This window comes from Tachypleus tridentatus, chromosome 9 (genome assembly GCF_004210375.1).
Source record: "Tachypleus tridentatus isolate NWPU-2018 chromosome 9, ASM421037v1, whole genome shotgun sequence".
NCBI classification, from domain to species: domain Eukaryota; kingdom Metazoa; phylum Arthropoda; class Merostomata; order Xiphosura; family Limulidae; genus Tachypleus; species Tachypleus tridentatus.
In genome coordinates, this window is record NC_134833.1 from 120945822 (window position 1) to 120969335 (window position 23514).

The 23514-nt window shown below is 31.5% G+C and overlaps 1 protein-coding gene across 2 annotated transcripts; it reads left to right on the top strand.

Moving 5' to 3' along the window:
* The first annotated feature begins 1022 nt into the window (after positions 1-1022).
* On the top strand, positions 1023-22874 carry olf186-M (Ki-ras-induced actin-interacting protein-IP3R-interacting domain olf186-M). Of its 2 annotated transcripts, XM_076456906.1 has the most exons (8): positions 1023-1195; positions 5893-5920; positions 6048-7508; positions 12608-12692; positions 16220-16359; positions 17474-17516; positions 17681-17797; positions 18376-22874. In XM_076456906.1, the coding sequence occupies exons 3-8, from the start codon at positions 6968-6970 to the stop codon at positions 19040-19042; spliced, it is 1593 nt and encodes a 530-aa protein (XP_076313021.1). In that variant the 5' UTR covers positions 1023-1195; positions 5893-5920; positions 6048-6967; the 3' UTR covers positions 19043-22874. The 2 variants fall into 2 exon arrangements, with proteins under 2 accessions (XP_076313021.1, XP_076313020.1); XM_076456905.1 differs by lacking the exon at positions 5893-5920.
* Positions 22875-23514: the final 640 nt, after the last annotated feature.

Here is a 23514-nt window from a genome sequence, read left to right on the forward strand (position 1 = left end):
TGTTTGGGTAATCGTAATAATACAAAAAATCGAATAAAAGCCTATGTTTTAGGCCAAAATTGAAGTCTTCCACTGCTGAAGAAAAGGTCATTTGTTCTGCTGCCCAAAATGGAAAGTCTTTCAAACCTGAACTTCTATCAAGTAAAAGTAAAGTAAAGAGTTTTACCGGCGCTCAGACCATGAAAATAAGTTTTGTTGGAATTCTACTCCTAACCGCCTCCCTTCACATACACACAATGTTTCTATCGATCTAATTTTTATATCCCAGCCTTGAAAATGATCATTACCCAGTTTTTGTTATTCTAGTTATTTACCTATTCCTAAATTCATACTCATATTTTAATTCAATCTTTAACCAATAACTCAAACAGCTTAAGAACTTGGACCCAAGAAAGGGAGAAAGATATTTTGCATAGCACGCTATTTTTCTTCCCTTTTGGTTTAGTCAACTGAACATTTTTTGTAGCTGTTTTGGTTACTTTATATGACGTTCTCTTGTGGTGTCACTAAAACTTTTTTCACACAAAATGTTATTGTATAAGCGTCTAGATCTGCGAACTATGTTGTTCCTGTTGTAATTCGATTGGTAGGTTTTACTTGTAACGCCTGAGTGAGTAAAGTATGCACTATGAGAGAGACGATGCCATTTGTGTTTGTACTTATTTGTTGTGATATTTCATTTAGATTTTCGTCCAAATTATATGTAGAATATCTTTTAGTGAGAGCTCTTTCCTCTGGGAAAACAGCTTTTACTTATCTCATTGTGCACTCTTCACTTTGTTTTGTACTAAATAAAGTTCTCTTTTCTCTTTCTTTCAAATTGTGTATGGTATCTTTTTAAAAACTCAATCAGAGTGAAAACTTTTGATTCCTACTTCTGTTGTTTGTAGTAGTTACTGTTATTTGTTGTAAAGTTAATCAGTGCGCCTCAGAATACAAGTTAGTAGTTTTAATGATCTAAATTTTAAAGTTTAAGCTTTTAATATTGAGTTAGTTCCCACCAGGTAGCGTGATCCATCGTTTCGCACTTAAGCCTGCTTGTGCAGTTAATGTGTAGAATAGGTTTTAATTCGTGATTTTTTTTGTAACATATTGTTATTAGTATTAGAATATTGATGTTTTCATTTGTATCTTTGGTATGACTTTCGAGAATATTCAGTTTGTACTTTAAAGTCCCTGTGTCAATGGAACATAGGTAAAGTTATTTAATTTGGCTAAACCATAAACGTACATTTTATTATTACATTGTAGTACTATAGCTTACGGTCTTGGAAGTTGCCATACGATGTAATTTTGATAAATACTAGAATTTCTAGGTCGTTGCTAATAATAGTATTATGTAAACAAAATTAATTATAATATAAGCCTAGTAACTTATATTTGTTAGTGTAATGATGTTCGTAGGATGGTTTAATGTATTATTAGGTCAGACATGTCCAGGTAGGTTAAGGCGTTCAACTCGTAATCAGAGGGTCGCGAGTTCGAATCCCTGTCGCACCAAACATGCTCGCCCTTTCAGCCGTGGAAGCGTTATAATGTGACGGTCAATCCCACTTTCGTTGGTAAAAGAGTAGCCCAAGATATGACGGTGGGTGATGATGACTAGCTGTCTTCCCTCTAGCTTTACACTGCCAAATTAGGGACAGCTAGCTTTGTGTGAAATTAAAAAAAAAAAAAAAGAGAAAGCATTATCATTGTACTAAAAATAAACTGAGAAATAAAACACTTTACTTACCTTGGAGTTGGAAGTTAGATTATCCAAACTGTCTCACGTGTTATTACTGTTAATAAACATTAACAATGTGAATGTTTTTCCTTCCAATTCTTTTGTCATTAATAAATTGAAACTCAAAGCTGGAGACTACTCATAGACTAGTAGTTTTTTTCCTAATAGAAATGAGTATAGTTTATTACCAATGAAGAGGTAGATTATATTTCTAATGTTAAGCACAATTAAAGTCTATAGTGACAAGCATGAAATAGTTCCTGTTTGTCTCATATATATATTGTACATATTATGATAGTTGTTGTGAAATGCATAGCTAGTTACTAACATAACTACACAATAGGTTATTTGTGCTGTGCCCACCCTCACTGCTGAATTAATACTCCAGAAGACTGACAAGCTGTTTCAGTGCTTTAGTCACCCCTTTTCCTTATAAACTGTTGGTTTTTGTTTATGCATTCAAATTTTACCCATTAAAACCACCTTGTACTATTTAAAATGTTTTTACAATGCAACAGTTTTCAAGTTGAAAAATTACCTGAGAAGGCTACTACTACTACTACTACTAATAATAATAAAAAAATCTGGAATAATTAAAGCAACTGCCCAGTTTTTCTTTTGGTTAATCTGGTCTCAACAATTGGTATCAAAACCCAGTTTTTAATGTCATAATCCCTCAGATGTATTGCTGAACAGTTTGGGGAGGTGTGTAGTTAAATTATAGATCAGCTTTCAGATGTCGTTGTAAGTGTAATTTTTTATTAGGTTTGTGCATTTTAATAAAGTAATGGTAGTTTGTTGGAAATATTTTTATGTCAGTTTGCTTTTCCTTGTCAATTTGATCAGTTTTGTTGAGTTCGTGGAACCAGAAATATACTCATGTCAAAGAGAAATAACATTACCATCTTTATTTCATTTACTGAAGCTATGATATTTATTTCTTTGTGCAGTATATGTCTCAGCTGCATTTAAAAGGTTAATGATTTTCAAATGTTTTATGATTAAATTTATGGGCTAATAATGACAAGATATGTTTCAACTTTTCAAGTAAGTTAAATCAGTATGTACAAGAAGATGGTGCATTTGAAATAAAACTTCATGTACATCAATCACAAACATTTGAAAGAAACAGTATGTGTGACCATTATCTGATAGAAGAATGTCATGTGGTAGTAAATCAACCAATAAGAAATTACCTTGATAATTGTTTACACTGGTAATATGTTACAAATTGAAACTACTACTACTAATACTGATAGTTGTACTCATGAACACTTAAGTAGATCCAGAAATCCCACTTACAATTAGGAGAAGATACAGATTTGTTTATCAGTATTATATTTATACAGATACTTACTCCTAAAAAAAAAAAACCAATTCAACAAAAGTATCAGATTAAAATGTGAGACAGAGCAAGCTGGCAGGAAGTCACTCACATTTTACCTCTTTCCCACTTAGTCTAAAGAACATGTGGAAATCTAATGAATGCTAGTATGGTTTTATGAATGAATTTTCTTTCTAATTTTACTGGAAACTTTTGATTGGATTTATTTCAGGAAGAGGTGTAGGCACACCCTGTAATGTGTTTTATGTCTGAGAAAGTCTTTAATAAAGGACATACAAAAATATTTAGTAGGTTGTATTCAAATTAGTTTGAGGAGAGAAATTAAGTGCAGACTAGTAAACCGTTCTTGTTATCAAAAGACAAAGATAATGATAGGGTATCCTTAAAAATGACAATTTAACCTTGAATGTTTATATTGAAAACTTGATGATGGCTGAGATTTTAAATGTTACCTGTTTTTGCAAAAAAGATTATTTACTCCAAGGTTTTTTTTTTATAGATATGCAAACCTCTTTCAATTTTGACTGGTCGTAAGACAATACCCAGGTCCCTGAAGATTATAACAGTTACTAATACTACTGCTGGTTTTAAAGTGGAGGATTAAAATATTGCACAAGAAATCATAGTTCAATCAGTTTTACTCCTATAGTGGAAAAAATTCAAAATACTGATGAACTAAAATTATTTCATGAAATATGATATCATAAGAGAGAACTAATGCAGATTCACTGAAGGGAAATCTGAAATTCTGTCTTACTATTGTGCAACTTACATTAAAGATATCATTGAATTATGGTAAGCGTGTAGAGCTGTTGAGCTGAGATTTTCAAAGGGCATTTTATGAGGTGCAATACACAAAATTAAATAAGAAAATCATTGCAATGGACAGGGTTTTCATTATATAGCTGATTATATTTGCTGCTGATTTACTAAAAGATTTAGGTTATTTGATAAGTTGGGGAATATTTGACAGATGGCCTTTAATTGTAATAGATACAAGGTAATGTATGAGAGTTATAATTTGAATTATAATTTTGATGAAAATAACCTTTCCACAAAAAAGAAAAGGATCTAGTTTGTCAATCTCTTTAAGTCATCTAAGCAGTGCACAGTTGCTGATAGTAGAAGAAATATGATATTAGGTTGTGTGTACTGAAATATTGAATACAAATCTATAGAAGTTATTGTTTAGTTCACTAGTTAGGCATCATTTGGAGTATTGTGTTGGCTTTTGCCTTCAGAAGGACATTAAATTGTTGGAAATGGTTCAAAGGAAGGCTACTGGAATGATACCTGTGCTAGAGATTATTATATGATGACTGGTTAAGATGTCTGAAATTATTTTCTCTTGAAAAAATATGAGTCAGAGGAAATTTGATTGAGATATGTAAGGTTGCTAAGGGATTTGTCAGTGTTTATTCATCAAATACTTATGAACTATCAACTTATCTTTGGTTACAGTAAACAACTTGATCAAGAATTTCACTGCCTAGAAAAACTACACAAGTTGCTTTCACAGAATATTAGTTCATATGTTGCATAGCTCAGTTAGCTGGAGACAGAAATGAGTATTCTTATTTCATATGTATATACATATCAGCCAAGCTATCAGATACAGAAACTGTGGGTTTCTGTACATTTGTAACCATTTATATACTAGGTAGATTATGGAAAGATTGCAAGGAGGAAAATATGTTATTTGCAATAGAAACTATGCTGTATAGCTATTACTAAAATGCACAACCATCAGATATAGCAAGAATAGATATAGCAGTGTTCAGTGTAATATGATTGTGAGGCTTTAGAATCACTTTTAATATAACATGTTTATCCTCTAGGGTAGAGTAATAAATACAATTATTGGATCATCCCATTCTTGAAGTAAAAAAAAATTGAAAAGGGGTAATAATTAACTCTTCAACATACTTTTTATTGCATTCACTTTATACTTGCAAACTGAATTAGCATAGTTAGTCTTAATTATTAATGCATGTAAACACATGTACATGAGCCATATGAGGAATTGAATTGGTAATGATTTTATTTTGAGCATTGTTATTATACGTGTTCATATAAATATGTGCATAAATAAAATAATATCTTTTTCTTTAAATGTTCAGATTGAATGTGTTCAGTTGTAGGTTGTAATTAACATGACATTTAGAATTTCGATCAAACCAATTACCTGAGTTATAAATGTTGGGTGTTTGGCTTATCACAATATCTGTGATGATTTCACTGTAAATTGGAGATTTCATATGGTACTCTCATATCTGTTCTTTTACATGTGTTCTGTTCATTTTTCTTCAGTCCAAGGATGACCTACACTTCATGATGGTTACTCCTTCAACTGTGAGAGGTACAGATGTCATTTTCACCAAGGTTTTTCTTTTGCTTTCTTTCCACATATATACTTGCAATGCACAAGTTCACTGCTATTGTGTTTTTTGTGGTTGCATACATTAGCTGTTCACAAGCTTTTTTTTTTCTTTGCTTATTAAGAATGCAGTGTATATGTACATTATGTAAGCATGGGAATGTTCCTTGCTTTTGCTGGATAAAATTGTGCAAGCTGAATATTCTCAAAAATGCAGGTTAATTTGCTGATACAATGAAAAAATTTAATAATGGGAAAATGCTGCATGTACATTTTATTTAAGTTAGTGTTTAAACATTTATTTAGTTATCAACAAAACAATGACTGAATCATAATGTGGATTCTCATAATATTAGCTGTAAAATTTGATCATTTTGATGTGTTAGAAACTTTTGTAAATTTAGTTTTGCTCTAATAGTGTCTTCATTTACATGTACACTTCAGTAGTGCTTGATTTCTTGGGGGAAAAATGGTATGTATATGTACCTAAATTTATCACTAATAAAATTCATAATATTAAAGGAATTTGTATTACCAATTAATGTTTTTAAACTGTTTATTTAATTATATACACATACAGATTATTTTTTCACTTTCAGAGCTTGTTGTGGATCCTGATTGCTCTACATATCCTACCAAAGAGGAAGAATTTAAACACATAAACTCAGATAACAGTTTGGCTGCACATATTGTTAGTAGAGCTCAAACACTGGTTTCTCGAGCTTCAGTTGCTTTACAGAATGTCACTGCTAGAAAACAAAGTCAGCAAATTCCATTCTGTCAAAACCCTACAGAAACAAGTAGGTCTCGTTTCTTCAGCAGAAGAGAAGAAATAACAAATCTAACCAAAGGTAATAAGTCTTCTTGCTCACCTTCATCTCATTTGGAAGCAGCTCAAAGAGCAGTATGTTCTCATCCACTTTGGAAAAAAGGAGCTGAATTGCTAGCTAAGGCAGAAAGTTTGGGAGATCTGACCAGCAGTAGATCTGCACAACCTTACTTAAGCAGTAAGATTCCAACATTCCTTAGTCAAAGAAAAACCTCAATTAATGTCTTTCCAAAAAATAATGATATAAAATCCAACTTACATGAAAAAACAAGACACTGGAGTCAACCACAAAATAGGTTTAATAAATCAGGCCAAACTAAAGTGGAAGTGACCAGAAAAGAAGGATCACGTAAAAGAGGTACAGCTGGGAAGAAAAAAACGAACACAACAGTATTATCTGCAAAACCAGTCTGTGCATCGTTACAAAAGAGAAGTGAACTTTCTTTGGGAACGCAGCCAGTATTGGAATGTGAAAATGAACTTACAAAGTCTTCTGTTGTAACTTTAGAAAGAGACTCAGCTAAAGGTATAAAAAAGTCTGCATCTTGTCCACATTACTCAACAAAGAAAGAAAATTCCCTTAAAGAAGCATCTGAGAATCATGAAGATACTGCTTCAGAAAAGAAAATTCTGGATAGCCAACAATGCCATAATATTAAGTCTGATTCAGAACTGTATGGTGATTCACATATGAAATCTGTACTTAACATTCTTCGTAGCAACCTTGGTCCTGAGGAGAAACTTTTGGCAATTAAACAAAAGCATGATTATTGGAAGCAATTTAACCAAACATCTGTTTTGCAAAAACAAGAAAAAGACGTACAAAATGAGAAGAGGAACAACTGTCTGATAGAAGTAGATAGAAGTATTAGATCACCTGTAAAACAGGAGCAAATCTTATCTAATTCTGTGAATGATAACATTGACATTAAAAAAACTGCTCTATTCAGTGAAGATTTCTCTATTTTGGACTCGAATGTGAAGAAACACCAAAGTTGTTTGAACGAAATGAAGACGTCTACTTACAGCAGCATTGAAAATGGTGGTCAGACAAATATGACAAAAAAGTTTAATGTTCCAGCTAAACTAGATGGCACAGATAATGTAGCATGTCCAAAAAGAAGACAAGACAGCACCATTCAAGGGGAAGAAATCCATTACAAATCTGCTAATATGACAAAAAAGGAATTAAAAAGCATCTTGAAGATTGATGTTGACAGACTATCTGTTGGTGAGTTAAACCACAGATGCATGAACTTTTAAAATATTTATCTACATATTTACCACTCCATCAGAATATAAACTCAAAGTAATAAGTTAAAGATAATTCTTTCTAAGAACAAATTTCCATTTAGTTTTAAAAATTCTTACATTTAATCTTGTAGTACAACCTCCACTGTCAAAGTTATCAATCTAAAACTTGTGTTCCTCAAATCATGTGTGACCTAGCTTTTAAAAATTTGAAAGTATTAGTAAGAAAGTTTAAACCTCTCGCTCTTTTGTAATTATATGATATTAATTGTAAAATTAAAAAATACTGCATATCTCTGCACCTTTAAGAACTATTAGCTTGTGTACAACTGCCGTGGAGTTTTTTGCACATGCTACAAGCCTTGAATAGACTACTGCCTATACATGTGTGTATGTGTATTGTGCCATTCTATGATGTAAATTAAAAGAATTCTGTAACCTTCTACTGATAGGAAGGTGAGATGATCTCCATGTGCAGTAAAATATTTAAGCACTAGCACATGATTGTAATAGACTCATTCTTTCCTTGGCACTGCCTTTGTTCGAATGAGTTTTCTGTTTATTTGAGTTTCTAATCAATTTAATTTAATGCCTTTATTTTTTAATGCTACATTCCTGTTATCCTTGTTGCACTTGTTTCATCCACCTTTGAATCTAACTTTATATTTCCACCCCCACAATTTCTTCATTAGGCTACTTACAATAATATATGCCAATTAATATCTAATCAAAAACACCTTAGGTGTGAAAAAAATTTGGTCAAAAAAGGATTAGGCATGCAGTTTAATCTAATTAAATCAAAACTGGCAGCCAAACTGGTAACTACACTTATAGCAGTGATAAGCATTTTACAGCAGATTTTCATTCGTTAGTTAGCTAGGCCATATTTTTTTCCCACTTTGGACATAATGGTGGGTCAAATAAATTTTGTTGCCAATTTTGATTTCATTTCTTTAAGCTGCTACACCTTTTTTCTTGCTTAAGGTTTGATTAGATGTCATGATTTTTTTATCAATACACGGCAACTGATCTCATCAAATAAGACAGTGACACTTTATAGTAACCAACATTAACTTTAGTGTCACAACCTTATTATTCTGAACAGACCTTTATTTTACAAAATCAGTCAGGTTCTGTAAAATGTATGGTGGTAGTTTTTTCTCTCCAAAATAGTGTCAATAGCTTCTTTTATATTAACATCATGAAATCTAGATTAACAGTTTTCTGTCATTGTCTCCATACAATTGGTACAGCCATGTCAAGTATTATTTATACTAATTGTTTAAGTTAATATCACAACAATGCTAAAAGCTGTTTAATTAAGATGATTTCATAAAATCTAGTAAATCTGTGCTTAAAAGTTGGCAATGAATAATTAGAAATAACCATCTGTATAATTCTTTTGAAAACTTTAGCTGGAAACTGCTAATGCAGTTTGCTTGGCTTAACCAATACTTGTGTATGTGCATGTCCTTTCAACTTGTAGTTTTGCTGCTTTAAATCAACCATGTCTAACCCAAATGACAAAAAATTAGAAACAGTTCACTTTTAGGTGAAGTTGTAAAAATGTTAGACCAATAGTTCACATAACTTTGTGCTAGGTGTATGCAAAATGTTCATTAAAGTATGGAAATTTTTGTTGGATAACATTCTACATGTGGGTTGTATTTATCCCAGATGAAACCCCTCATTTTAGGTAGTAAAGATCTATCAGGGTACAAAATTTGAGGAAAAAAAATCCATAAAAGTATGTTTTTCTATCCAATAAAGATTCTGTACTTAAGGTAGGAATAAAGAAAAAGGAAGAAACTCATTCAACATGATGTTTTATCTCAGGTATTTTGTTTTGGATTGCCTTAAATATGACCTATGACATAAAAGTCCAGTGGAGCATGTTCATTAAAATGATAGTTTGGATTATGACACTCCAAATTACTGAAGGTAGAAATATTGCTGATATATCACTGCTATTAATAACACTCAGTGTGTCCTGCAGATTGTTTTTTAACTACAGGACAAACTTCTTTGTGTGTGGGTGTGTGCACAAAAATCTCAATGCTGGGTCATTCTTTTCAGAAATTTTTTTCTAACTGATTCGGTGTCAATTGGGGGTACTTTATCTGTTCATGGACCTCACATTCAATTGTTATTGCTCAGTAGAGTATATGCCTGCATGTAACAGGTCTCAGATTTTACTCTGTAGTGAAGTACTTTTTTTGTCATGGGAACTTGTACAGTCTTAATGCTATGGTAAATCATGGTGTCTCAACAAGTTATCTGATTATATCTGTTTTCATGCAGTTGATTGTTTCCATTTTACCTATTTTTTTTATCCTCAAACTCTTGTGACTTTTTTCTACATGGGATATTTCTCTTTCTACTCCCTTTTGTTTCCTTTCAGCTCTCTATTTTTATCTATCTTTACACTGCTACTTTATTCTATCTCCACATTTCACTTCCTAACAACTCCAACAGATTTGGTGGAGACACTTAATTCTCCTTGTTCTTTTTGACACTTTAATTTCCATTTCTTCCTCTCCTTGTTCTTTCTGACACTTTAATTTCCATTTCTTTCTCTCCTTGTTCTTTTTGACACTTTAATTTCCATTCCTTCCTCTTGTTTTTTTTCTTGACATGGCTTCTTTGTTTTTGAAAGCTTGTAAGTAGGATATCTGATTCTCTTTTTCCCAAATTTGAAGCCTTTGTCTCTCCCATATGCTTACAGACCTGGCCCTTGGGGTTGTTCCAAATTCCTTGGAACCATTTTCTTATGCTACTATTTTCTTACTTGCTAGTTCATGAACACCTTTGTCTGCCTTCAGTCCTAGGGGGTCACATCAAGTAACCCCTTTCTTGTGTTCTTTCTTCTTCAGTGACTCTGGGTATCTGAATGTTTTCATCATTTCTCTCCCCTTCTTCATACTTCACCTCTTCTTTCTCATCATCTTCTTTCCTACCATTTTTTCCCACAGATCCTTTACACCTTTCATCATCTCCAGTATATGGTGTCCTGTTTGTTAGGAGTGAGACCTGTAGAACCTGTCTGACACCATGTTCAGGGCTTTTATTCCTATTTTCTTGTTGTCCCTGTGAATTTGGAATTTGTCTCTCTGTCATCAACTTGTCATCTGTAAATCACTTTATTATTCATAAATTCCATGTAGATTACTTTTCTTTTGGGTTATGTTTAACAAAGTTAAACATTTAAATGCCTTCCTTCACATTTCCAATTTTCCTGTTTCCACTTATTTCTCTAGTTTGTCTTCATTGGTCGTGTCTTTTAGTTCCGTGCCATTCTATTCTGCCTCTACAGCCCTTATGTTTTCAGCTGGATAATGTATACCTGTGCTTTACTTATACATCTTTTGGGTCTTCATTTCTTTTATCATAGGATTATCTGGCTCCATCTAAACAAATATTGGCATTCACTTGCTCCACTCTTCTTTGGAAGGGAGGGTCTTGTCTGGGCTGTGAGGGATAATTGGAATATGTTCTGCATTTAATTCCCTACCTTTCTCTCTACATAGTTCTGTTGTATTGATTCAGTTATTCCAACTCCTCTCATAGTAATAACCACTCTAACCCCATAGATTCAACATGCATCTTTCCACAGATTTCTCTCTTTCTGGTAGGAGGTGGCAGACTGTTCTCTCACTTTAACAGGATTCATCCCACAAGGATTTCATGATATTTTTTGGTCTTTCATTAGATTTGCTACCATTTTGAAACTTCTTGGAATGATGCTTTTGTAACTTCCATTTTGGAGATCTCTCTTCAGTTGACCTTGGATATACATTTTTCATGACGGTGTGTCACACCTTTGGAATTTGTCCTTTTCTTTGCAGGTTGTAAACAGTTTCTCTAAGTAGTTGCTCATTTTTTCTCTCACTCATGCCAACCTTCTGATTTCACCCCTAATCAAAATAAATGGAATATCTACTGCCACTTTTCACCAAGGTCATTTTACTTCATTCTTTACCTTTTTTTTTTATGTAGTAACTATCTGTTACTATGGGGCAATGTTTGCAACTAACTTCCTCTTGCCAGACAATAAACTCTTTCCTGTTATCTTCTCTTTGTCTGGTCCCTTTCCTGTACTGGGAACTTTCTGTGGTTCTTTGGGTTCTTATTTACCAATCTTTGAGCTGTTGGTCTCCTGTTCCTTGTGCTATTTTTCTCTTAATATGTATTTTCTCTTCCTTGCTTGTGGTATCATTTTTCAGACATTTATACCATAAGTAACTCCTGTATTCTCTATCATAGGGTGTAATTGAAAAAAACAACAAAGTTGTTTGGTGTAAATATTCAACATATTGTTATTTTTCTTTGGTTTTTTATAGTAGTAAACTTTTTAATATGTTTTGAGGAGTCTTTCAGGACTTTGTATTCAATTTAAATTTAGTTCTCCCTTTAAGTGAATAGAAGAATAATGTTTATTGCTCTAAGAAGAATTATTCTTTAGGTTTTAATCTAACCTAAGTAACACTATAATGTGTGGGTGGAAAATGAGAGTGATACATATTGATATTTTCAAATTTGATATTTTAGTTTTCCTATAATTTTTACTTTGGCTGTGAGAATATACAAGTTTTTTATGTAAAGAAATGTGAAAACTGTGAATGTTTTAAACTGGTATTATTTGCCAACCCCTTTTATCTTAGATAACTTCATGTTGTGTATTTGTTTGTCTATAAACTCCTTCCATAGTTTAAGAGCCAGAAACTCTTAAGCTTTGCTGTTGGACTTGGGATGGTTGGAAGGGTGTTCTTATCTGTGTGGTGTAGCCCTCCTACTAAGTTGGAGGTTAAAACTACTGAGAAAGGTTGCTCAAGCATGGTGAAAGACTTGAAGTAAGTTTTTAGGTCACTGAATGTGACATTGGATTTTATGTTTCTGATATCCCCTTGGGATGACAGTAGCAGATGTTTGAAACTGTGTTCACCCTTGTAGTAATAAACTAGCAAGATCAAACATGACACATCTGCTCAGGTTACTCATTAGCTGCTACTTTTTTCTTTTATGAATTGTTCATTATTTAAAATTCTAATGATATAATTTCCATATTTTTTTGTTATTCAGAACAAACAATACAACCTCAGAAATCACCAGTGACAGTTCAGGAATGGGTGAATTCAATTCAGTTAGCTCCAGGAGAAGAAAGCAGGTGTGTTTTGAAAAGTTTAATGTATAGCTATTAAGAATGAAATTATGAAATACAAGTTTGAAGTGTTTTACACATTTTCTTACTAGTCTGAGTGCAAAGCTGTTTCATGTTATGATTAGAAAACTATTCTTTGTCCCAAAAATTTCAAACATTATTTGTATAATCTCTAAAACTTAGTATATATATTTGAAATATTTGTTTTTATTAAGGCTTTATATTTTGTTATTTTCTATACTCTAATCATTGGGCCTGTCACTTGACTAATCTCATAAATATAAAAAAATTAGGAAATAAATATAAGTTGTGCTTTTTTAATTATTATTGTAACATGAAAATACAAATGTTTAGTCTAAATAGCTTAAGTCTCATAATGCTATATATTTACATATAAATGTATTTATTATTTTTATTATATTGACCTTCCAGTCATGCGTATTTAACATTAGATAACTTGATGATGAGGGGCAAGTGCACTCAGGTCACGTACCCCGTAATATAAAACTAACATTTAGTCTTCTTTGTCTGTGTTTCAGTGGACTAGGATTTTGTAATATACAGTCACGTTTCAATTCTTGTACGTTTTATGTGTGTATGTATGTGTATATATTATTACTATTTAGAAATAATTATTAAACTTATTTTTTTATAACATATAAGACAATAAGTCAAGAAATAAAGCAAACAGTTATCTCATTACAACCTACAACCTTTAGTACTTGTTGCTTGTGAACATAGGTTGCTAAGCCTTTTGGAATTTTGCACATGGAGGATATCAAAAATTTTTTTTTAGATTTTATGTATAAAGTTGAATAACCAAAGAATCATAAATAACTACACTGATACTATAGAAATCCACTATAATTGATTGACTTAAGTAATTAAGATATATTTATATTTAAAAAATATGAAATTTCAGCAAACTAAAGACGCACCCTACCTCATTGAAATCTTGGATTGAAATAACATTGTAGCATTTTCAAAGATTAAAATGGCAGGGAAAACCACTTTGGGGACATTCTAAGCTGTTGATTGGTTATACACATATATATATGTGTATATATATATTAAAGTAAGTGTATATTATAAAGGAATCATTTCAAAAAAAATGGAAAGAGTTGAATGGGGCCACCAGGTATGATTCAGTATATAAATAATATATCAACAAAATAAATAAAAAAAACAAGGTTTCAATTTTGTATTCTAGCTTGATAATATTATTAATTTGAGTTCCTAATTTGTATGAAGTTATAGACTTAGTATATTGACACCACAAACATCTAATTTTCAACACTGCTACATTCAACACACCACATAACTCAAATAAAATCTATATTTAAATGTGTTCTTTTAATATTTACTTTTAAATTAAGAAAATAAATCTTATATTAAAGTGCAAATTATAATCTACAGTTTGATTCTAAACTTATTGACATAAATTCATGAAATAGTTGTTCGATAATATTTTGTATGCAAGTCAGCAAACGTGATGACATGGCCTTTGACCTGACACAAAAGGCTTAAAGACAATTTTAATAGCATAATCAAAATCTTTTTTTTATATATATATTTACAATATTACAAAGAAATTGGAAAATTTGTTTATAGCTTTAATAAAAAAACTTATGAGATGGTTAAGACAGTGTGTGATTAAAACTTAGAGTCTGGCTTATTTAAGATCAGTAAAATCATATGCAACAAACACCAAAGTTTAAGAGACCTGATGAGGCTTGTCAAATAATATGTAATATTTTTACAGAAATATTAACAACTTGTGTACACACTGAGTATTAAAAATTCCTTTTATGTAAGTTTTAATTGTTAGATATTTTTTTTACAAAAGTTACTAAAATGTGAAAATTATAATCTTCTCAACTTAATCTAACAAAAGATCAGTAGATTAAAATGTCTGAAATATGAATAACATGATACAGTATGAAATATAACATTCAGATCATTTGCTGTTTTCGTTATTTCTAGAGGAAATAGCTAAAAAAAAAAAATGGGCTTCTGCTTTGACTTATTGTTTTTGGTGCATGAGGATTACTGCTACACTAAGTGAAAAAGGTTAACAATTGAAACTGTTAATGTAAATGACTTAGAACTTTCCCATCAATACTGCAGTTGGTGTAGAGGAAAAAACAATAATATTCATTTCACTGTATGTTGATTTCTGTACAGATAGTTAGAGACAATAAGAGATAAGACATAAAATTGTACTGATTTTTTTTTCCATTTAAAAAGTTTTAAAGGTTATGGAAATGAAATATGAAAAGGAATATTTTTGTTCTTTGTATGAAGATCATATATCACTCAGACTGATTTGGTAAAGGCTCTGGAACTTTACATATGAAGCTTTTGTGGAAATACATGATTAAACTTTTATTATTTTGTATAAAACAGACTTAATGCTTACTAAAAGCTTGTCAGTTTGTGAAGATAACACTGTAAATTCAAGTTGTGTATTATTTTAAGATTAGTCATGTTGACAAATTTTGTTCTTATAGGGTTGATGTGCATCTTGACAGTGCTGAATGACTAAATAAATTGATTTTTCTTTCAATAATTTTGAATAAACTACGTCTTAAGAATTTAAATGTCATGCTCATATTTAAATCTTGTTCAGTGATAAGAAAGAAAGCAACATATTTAGAAAAATAAATCATAAAATCCATTTGTATTGCAACAAATTATTTTCCTTAGAGGCACATTGAGAATGATAAGCATCATTCAGGGAATTTTTATGCATGGTAAAGGGTATTTCATAAACTGCCATAGTTGATGTTCAACATGTTTCCTGCTGCTTTCTATAATCATGTTAGGCATATCCTGAAGTGAAGCTGCTTCAAGTGTCATCTTCTCTGGACAGTTTTCACTGATCCACATTTTGATATGCAATTTTATTCAAATATAGATATAGTTTTTTTGGAAAAGGTAGATAAAAAGAAGTAAAGCAATGCTTGTTTGTAAGAAAATCAGTTTAAGTGTACAATATATGATGTATAATCATTCCTGAATAAGACTTATTATTCTCAGTTTGTCTGTGGTGAAATTGTGTTTCTGGACAACTGGCTTTTAATGGAAAATTTTAAGTATGGGTTTTTTTGATAACTGCTAGCATTTAATAGCATGTATGATGTATATTAAGGAGTAGGTATGTTTTTGGAAAGTATACCAGTAAGTAGATATTGAATTACTGAGGGTTTTCACTTTTTTTAATAGCTCTTATTTTGGTCAACTCCCAACTGTCTTATTTTTATACCATACTATTTTCTTACTGAACTGCATTATTTAATGTTCTGATTAAATTTATGGTTTCTTGACATACTAGATTTTGTTATAAATCATTTATTCATAGAGTTGTTAGCTTAATGATGTACAATAAATGATAAAGCATTGTATTTATGCATTAATTTTTAATACTACTCTATGGATAGCTAGTTTTTGTATTTTAACAGGATGTCCTTTAAAACAAGTTTTTGTCATAGTTTGCTTTGAAGTGTTAGCCAGAATAACTATGTGCTTCACAGGTCAGTGGGAGAGAAACAGAACATTGGTGAACAACTACCAAGGTCACAAACAGAGAAGATCACTCCAGATGTTTCATTTTCACCAACTGAACAACTTCAGGAAGGTTCATTTGATGACAACCTCTATTTGGGGGCAGAGGGTAAAAAGTTATTCTTCAAAAACATTTTACATGCATTGTTCCAATGGAACTTTAGACAGAGTAGGTTTGAGAACCAGTGGTCTTCAAGTACCTATTGAATGGAAAGAGGCTGACATTTTAGCTTCTATGTTAAAGCCTCAGTATAGAACCCAAAGTTGTCCCCTTTCCATTCACTAGTCATTTGCAGTTTATCAAAGTTCTCAAAACCTAGTATTTTATACTAGCTATCTTACCTAAAAAAAATATGACACTCATTCTTTCTAAATAATAATAATAATAAAAAAATTGTTCAACTGTATTATGAGTTTGCTCACAATTCCTGCCTTGTTCTTGTACCTGTTGCTGTGCTCACCAGCTTCATATCTTGAATTGATTCCATTATGTGTCCTATCATTAAAACACCCATCTAATGTCCTTCAAATGCATACCTAAAGTTGTTTGTTTCTTAAAGAAAGTTTTTTTGACATAATGTTATTTTTGGGTCATAGGTCGTGCTTTAATATTTTATAATTTGAAGTGGAACTTGCGCAATATAAAAAAAAAAACTGGTACTGTTTACTAATTCTTATAAAAATATAATATTACTCAAATTTTTGTAGTTTCTAGCTAAATTATTATTACAAAATTTTGATAATTTTGGATGTCTTTTACATAAATTTACATAATTAACTTTAAACCTCATCACTGATTGTTTATTTGGAAACTAGTTTAAAATAACAATAATCATTGTAACAGAACACACATTTTGCCTGAAATGCTCATTACCTCAACAATTCTGAATTATGTTAGATAAATTTGATAAGTTATTGTAAATACATAAACTGTGGTGGCTCAAAGATATTTTTACACCTATGTACACACCCAGTGAAGTTATAAAAAAACACCTACTTAACTGACACTTTTTGTGAAAATTAGTTAAAATAAAAGTGAAATAATTTTTCACTTTTCTGAGAGTTTTATTTTGAATTGTGTTGATTTATGTGTGTGTGAGCATTAATGCATTTCAATAAACTTGTACAGAGAAATAGATAATCAGTGCAGTTTTACTTTTATTTTGTTCCCTTATTACGATTTATTGCCAATTAATAATTTTTATCTCCCTATGAAATTTAAGCTCGCAACTTAGATGGGGTTCTTAAAGAAGCAGCTATTAATAGGTAAGTTTTTCAGTGAGTTTGGCTTATTTTAGTAGATTATGAGCATACTCATTCAAAATAATAGAAAGAAAAGCTGTTTAAGATGGACTTCTGTATTTTAACATTATGAAGATAATTTTCTTCAACTAAAGATCTATAACATTGAAACCCTTATTTTTCAACAGGATGGCCAACTCTCTCTCACCTCAGTCTCGTCGCATGTCTTTTGGAGATTTGCAAAGTAAACAAAATAGTTTCAATTCTGATTTTTCCAGTTATTCTGGAATATCCAGTCTGTCTAGGTAAGCTAGATATAAATCTTTAAGATATTTATATTGGATATTAACTAAAATCTTCCTTCCATAGATTAAAGAAACAAAGTTAAAATAATGTTTTTTGGATAATGTAAAGTTTCTACTTAACGAAACAGATGTTCTTTGTGTTTTTTTTTTTTTTTGGGGGGGGGGTACAGTTTGTAACAAAACAAATTTCAGTTCTATAATTTTCAACCACATTACATTGGCTGACCAGATGCTTGCAGATTTGTAACTAACTTATGTAAAAGTTCATAAATTTAAAAATGATTGAAAACATCTATGTCTGTAGTGGTAACTGCTTTAACCTTGCTCTGCCTCTTGCACTTTCCTCATATTTTACATGTAGTTCTGTTTGTTCAGAGATATATGGTGAGAACACACATGAACAGGCTAAGGCTTTATTACCTTGCATATTTGTTCCTGTTTTTTTATGGTCTTTAGTATTATTATTCAACAACTATATTAGTAAAACATGTCCTTTTTGTTGTCTTCATTTTTATTATCATATAAGTAGTTCACTATAAAAACAAGGTAATAAAAACTGGTAATTTTGTTCTTCCTAGTGTGGAATCTTTGCTGGAGGCCCGAAGAGGGGATCCAGAAGAAGTTCTCCTAGCTCTTGGGTTTGGAGGAAAACCACCCAACCATCCCATCTCTCGAGTACCAAAAAGGTTCCTCTTGCAACCATCTCAGGCAAAGGGAGTAAAAGTAGAAGATTTTCTAAAACATCAGGAATACCTACTAGCTAGACGAGAATCCAGACCTTTGGAATTTCTAGGAGTTTCAAGTCAATTTATCTTGAAGCAGCAATACCTTAGACGCACATGTCGCAGTAGCTGCAGCCTTCCACAAGTAGCAAGAGTAAGTTCTTTAGAACTGCATTCTACACACCCTTCTCATTCTGGACAGTCAGAGAATAATTACAAACAGAAGAAAGTTAGGAAGAGCACAGTCACATTTTTAGATGAAATTGATCCCAACCAATATCTTTACAAAATACCTCACATCTCAGTTACAAACCCACAAAATGTTACAAACTTAGAACTCTCAGACAAGCTTAGGCCTTCTGAGTCATCAGAAACTTCTAGTCCACAAAACAACACCTGGTGGAACAAATTTGTTTACAGTTCAGATGTTGTCATTAGTAATTCCAGTAATTTTAGCTACTCATCCTCGGATACCCATACAATTAGCTCTTCCCATCGAGTGGTACGATCTAGCCTAGTGTAATATAACCTATGCTATAAATTCTTACTTCATTTTTGCGTGATAAAATGCGTTATTTTTTTGTCACAATCATATAGTAGTTACAATGGTGTATATCATTTCAAATTTTAAATATGGTCAGGTATGCCACCCCCTCAGTGGCTCACCAGTAAGTCTGAAGGCTAACAATGCTAAAAATGGATGTTTCTATACTCAAGGTGAGCAGAGCAAAGATAGCTCATTTTGTAGCTTTGTTCTTGACTACAACAGAAAAATAAACTAAATGTGTTTTTGAGTTTAATAACAGATTTTGTTTTTGAAGCAGGCCTAGTAATTCAGCATTTAACTGTTTATGCTGGTAGCTTTTATAAAGCTACTAAAAATGTGATTTTAGACAAAATTTAAGATTTATACACATGTGAAAAAAATATTAATGAAAACAACAATAGTGTGTACTGTTTTACATGTAATGAAGTGTGTCTATATTAGTTATTGGTAATTACAGGCCTGCTAATGAAACTACAAAAACCTTTTAAAGTTTATATTTTGAAGGCAGTGTAATTTTTTGTGTGTGAAAATAATACATAAATATAGTATGTTTTTATAAAAGTGTTAAAAACAAGAGCTTTGAGAAAGGAATAAAGCTCTTCACTGTTAACCTGAAACTAAATCCAAATAAATTGATAAAATATTCTTGTTAAAACATAAGAAATGTATTTTAATTACACTAATATTGTGGTTTTATTAATGGTTCAGGTGAGATAAGGAATTGTTTATCAAATAAATAATGTAGAAAACCTACAAAAACAATTTTATAGCAAATTGGATTATAGAATCCTCTATGTTCGTGTTACATCCTCTTTCAATTTTTAAAAATGTACAAGGAGAGCTGATTTTATAGAATACAACATTGGCTAAGTACCAAATTAGAAAAATATATTTAGTTTTTTATGTGCAACAGATGGCGACACTTTCAGTTCAGTTTTTAAAGAAGAAACTAGTTAAGTGACAAAGAAACTTTTTAAACCAACAGAGGGTAATATTGTTAATTCATTATTCCAGAAAAAGCCTTCATGCTGAAATAGCATAAATCCTTTCAGTATTCACTACAAATTCTGAAAAAACAACAAGGCATTATTATTTATATGACAAAGAATAAAAACTTGCTTTTCTAAGCATTAAAAAATTGTATTGGCACTTATATAACAAATGAAAATGTTTGACTAAGTGATAAAGAAGGGAATGTTGTTTGTAAATGTAAACAAAAAAGGAACATTGTCATTTCTCTGACTGTCAAAGAAGTGTTTGATAAATACTGTTAGTTGTGTAATGGGAGACTGTGTAGGCAGGACATTCGGGGTTCAGATTCAACACTAGTTACAAATGAAGTTCATTTAATTCCAGATATGCAGTTGTGAGCAGGGCACACAAGTTACCAACTCGCGGAAGTTTACAGTTAGAATAAAGAAATAGCTTGAAAACTGGATTCACAACATCTACAATATTTTAATACAAAATATATATCTATATTGAAATTACCAAAAGTATCTTAATAAGCTTCCACATAAAAGGAACCAAATTCTTTGTTCCGAATGAGCAATTGTTCTTTAATCAAATTTTCAATGACATCAGATTTCTCAATTACACTAATAAGTACTCTAGATTTGAAGGTAACTTTTTAAAGCATGTTATTGATACAGTGCCAGGCTGTGATGTTTGCATTTGATGAAGATGCCTCTCTTCAGGAAAGGAAGTGGGTTACTATGAACTGTGTATACACTTTTGGGGTGATAGGTATAAAGAAAATCTGGAAATATTAGTTAGAGCCACACACATTAAATATGTTCATATTGCATAAATAAATATGTAAAGAATATAAATGATGTGGAATAATTCCCTTCAAATAGAAAAACATAATTTTGTGAAATTTTTAGTATATTATAGATATGTGCACATTAACATATACAAAGTATCTGAAAATAAATGTACCAAAAATAAAGTTGAATAACTTTATTGTTATTTGAGATAACACCAAAAATTGAATATAAATACAAGTAGTAGGCTTGTTTTACCATTAATAGTGGTCAATCATGATAGACATTTTAGGTTGTTCAGAAATTATATCCTTCACCACTGTTTGTTGCAGTTTCTTGCCTATGTGGCGTGCAGTATCTATATGACTTGCAAGAGTGTAGAAAATATCCTAAGTCAAGGCCATTTCTTTCCTACAGTGCAGTATCTTAATACATACCTCTATATGGTCTGCCTTTTGTACTCAGTTCTAAAAACTGCTTGTTTTTGCTTCTTCCTTTTCAACTGGCTCATATATTGCATTTTTGAGTGCTTTATCAGCTGTTTCATTGATTTTTTGGCATGTGTTATGAGCTTCATTGTTTTTGTAGTTAAAAATATTGTCTTAAACTTGTCAGTTGTTTTGCTTTGTCATCTCACTTCTACTCCAACACTGCACCGTGCACAAGACAGATGTATTCTGTGTTCACTCAAGCCCAAAGCAACTATTGTTGCTGCATACACAACATCCTTGTTTTCCATTTTTCACAATTAGCCATGGACTTTTTTTTGGTTAAGTACATATCAAGTGACCAGCATTTTGGAAGATCACATTTTGAATTTTTTTGAAATTTTATCACTTTTAGAGGCATTATCAGGTGCATGCATTGAACGACAGACATTATTTGCATCTAACTTGGCCTTCTTTACTGCCTATGTTTCCATAATTTTCTTCTCCATCAGGTTCAAGATGCTATCTTTTAATATACTTCAGTATGCAAATTTTTCTACAATGGTAAATCAGTCTTAGAAATAAGAGATACTACATGTTAACAGTCATATATTAAAATGAGTTATGCTTATCTAACACCTCAATATAGCTGCATGGATTGGAAAATAGTAGACTGGGGAGAGTTGAGAATGAGGGTAGACTGCGTATACCCACATTTCCCTCACTGCCTGTCAAAATCGTGAAAGCATGGAATTATAGGCACCACAAATATTATTTTCCCCCATCAGATGAGAAACCTGTGCAGTTTGCCAAATCAGTGTTGATTTGTTTCATAAAATCTGACATTAGCTGAAGTAGATTTTCACCAGTTGCTAACATAACATGCTGTAATACCAAAAATTATATTTTCATAACGTTGTCTTTGGGAAAAAAATTTAAATACACAATAGTAGATAAATCTGTTGACTCATGTATCAGTAACATAAATGTACTTCTTCTCAACTTTTTAATTAAATCTTCATATAATGCCATGGCAACCACTTTTTTATGAGTGCAACACTTTTGTACAATTCAGTGTTAGGTTTTCAAGTAAACATTTTTTTTTTGCTGTAATTTTTGATTAAATCTGACTTGCCCACTAAACATATGCTATAATATCATGTTAAAGGCACACTGCACTTGATTTCAAATTATTTCAACAATGAGTTAACATTTAATTTTTCAAAATAAGATTCAGTCTTCAGTTTGGTATCAAATCCAAATTCCTCCCTTGTTTCATTGCCTTTGTGTGTCAATCACTTGAACTTTCCTTTCCATTCTTTGTTATATCTTCTCTCTTCTTCATAGGAGGTTTTCTATTTCACCATTTTTAATAGTATAACATTTACTTCTTGCTTTGATATTGTAACACTCTACCACAGGATGTTTATTCACAAACTACATGTAGATGTCCAGGATGATTAAAAACTGAGTTTCTATTGGAAAGTTGCTAATTGGCTATTAACATGCTACTTATTAGGTAAATCTAGTCACCTATGCAACAAATATTTGAGGCATGTGCACATTTGAAACTTATTTTGAATGAGTACCATACAACTGTAACACGTAGGCACATTGGCAACAAAAGTTGAAATGCAATACAAATAGAAATTACATGTTTATAATGAAATTTTCCATTTATCACTTTTTCCTTTTATTCATTTATGATGATTTTATTCTTTAAAAAGCTAAAAATAAGGCCAAACGTTATTTGGCCTGCATGCAAAATATTTGAAAACCAACAAGTTTTCAAAAATACCAGTTTGGCCATAAAAAGCCAAACCTGGTAGTCCTGAAGTCTCTTTCTCCAAAATTGAATCATTCTGTATCTCTACATTCTGCCCTCAGTATAATCTCTTGCTCGGTGTAAAATCTCAGCAGAAGAATCAGATGTTCTGCCATACCCTGTTTTGAGTACATTTCAAAAATGTGTATGGTCCATGCAATCTACATGCTAGCTCTAATCAATGAAACACAGATAAACTACTATTTTTTTGTTATATCTTGCACTTTTCCTTACCCATCTTATGTTGGTTATTTAATTTCATATTCCTCTACCACTTCTGAATCTAGCAGTTCTCTTTCCATAAAAGGCTTAAGTTCTTCTGCAGGATCTTAAGAATAACTTTGCTTGTTTGTATTATCAAGGCAGTTGTACAGCTGTTTGCACATTTTCTAGCATTTCCATTCCTTTGTTAAAGGGATACACACTGAT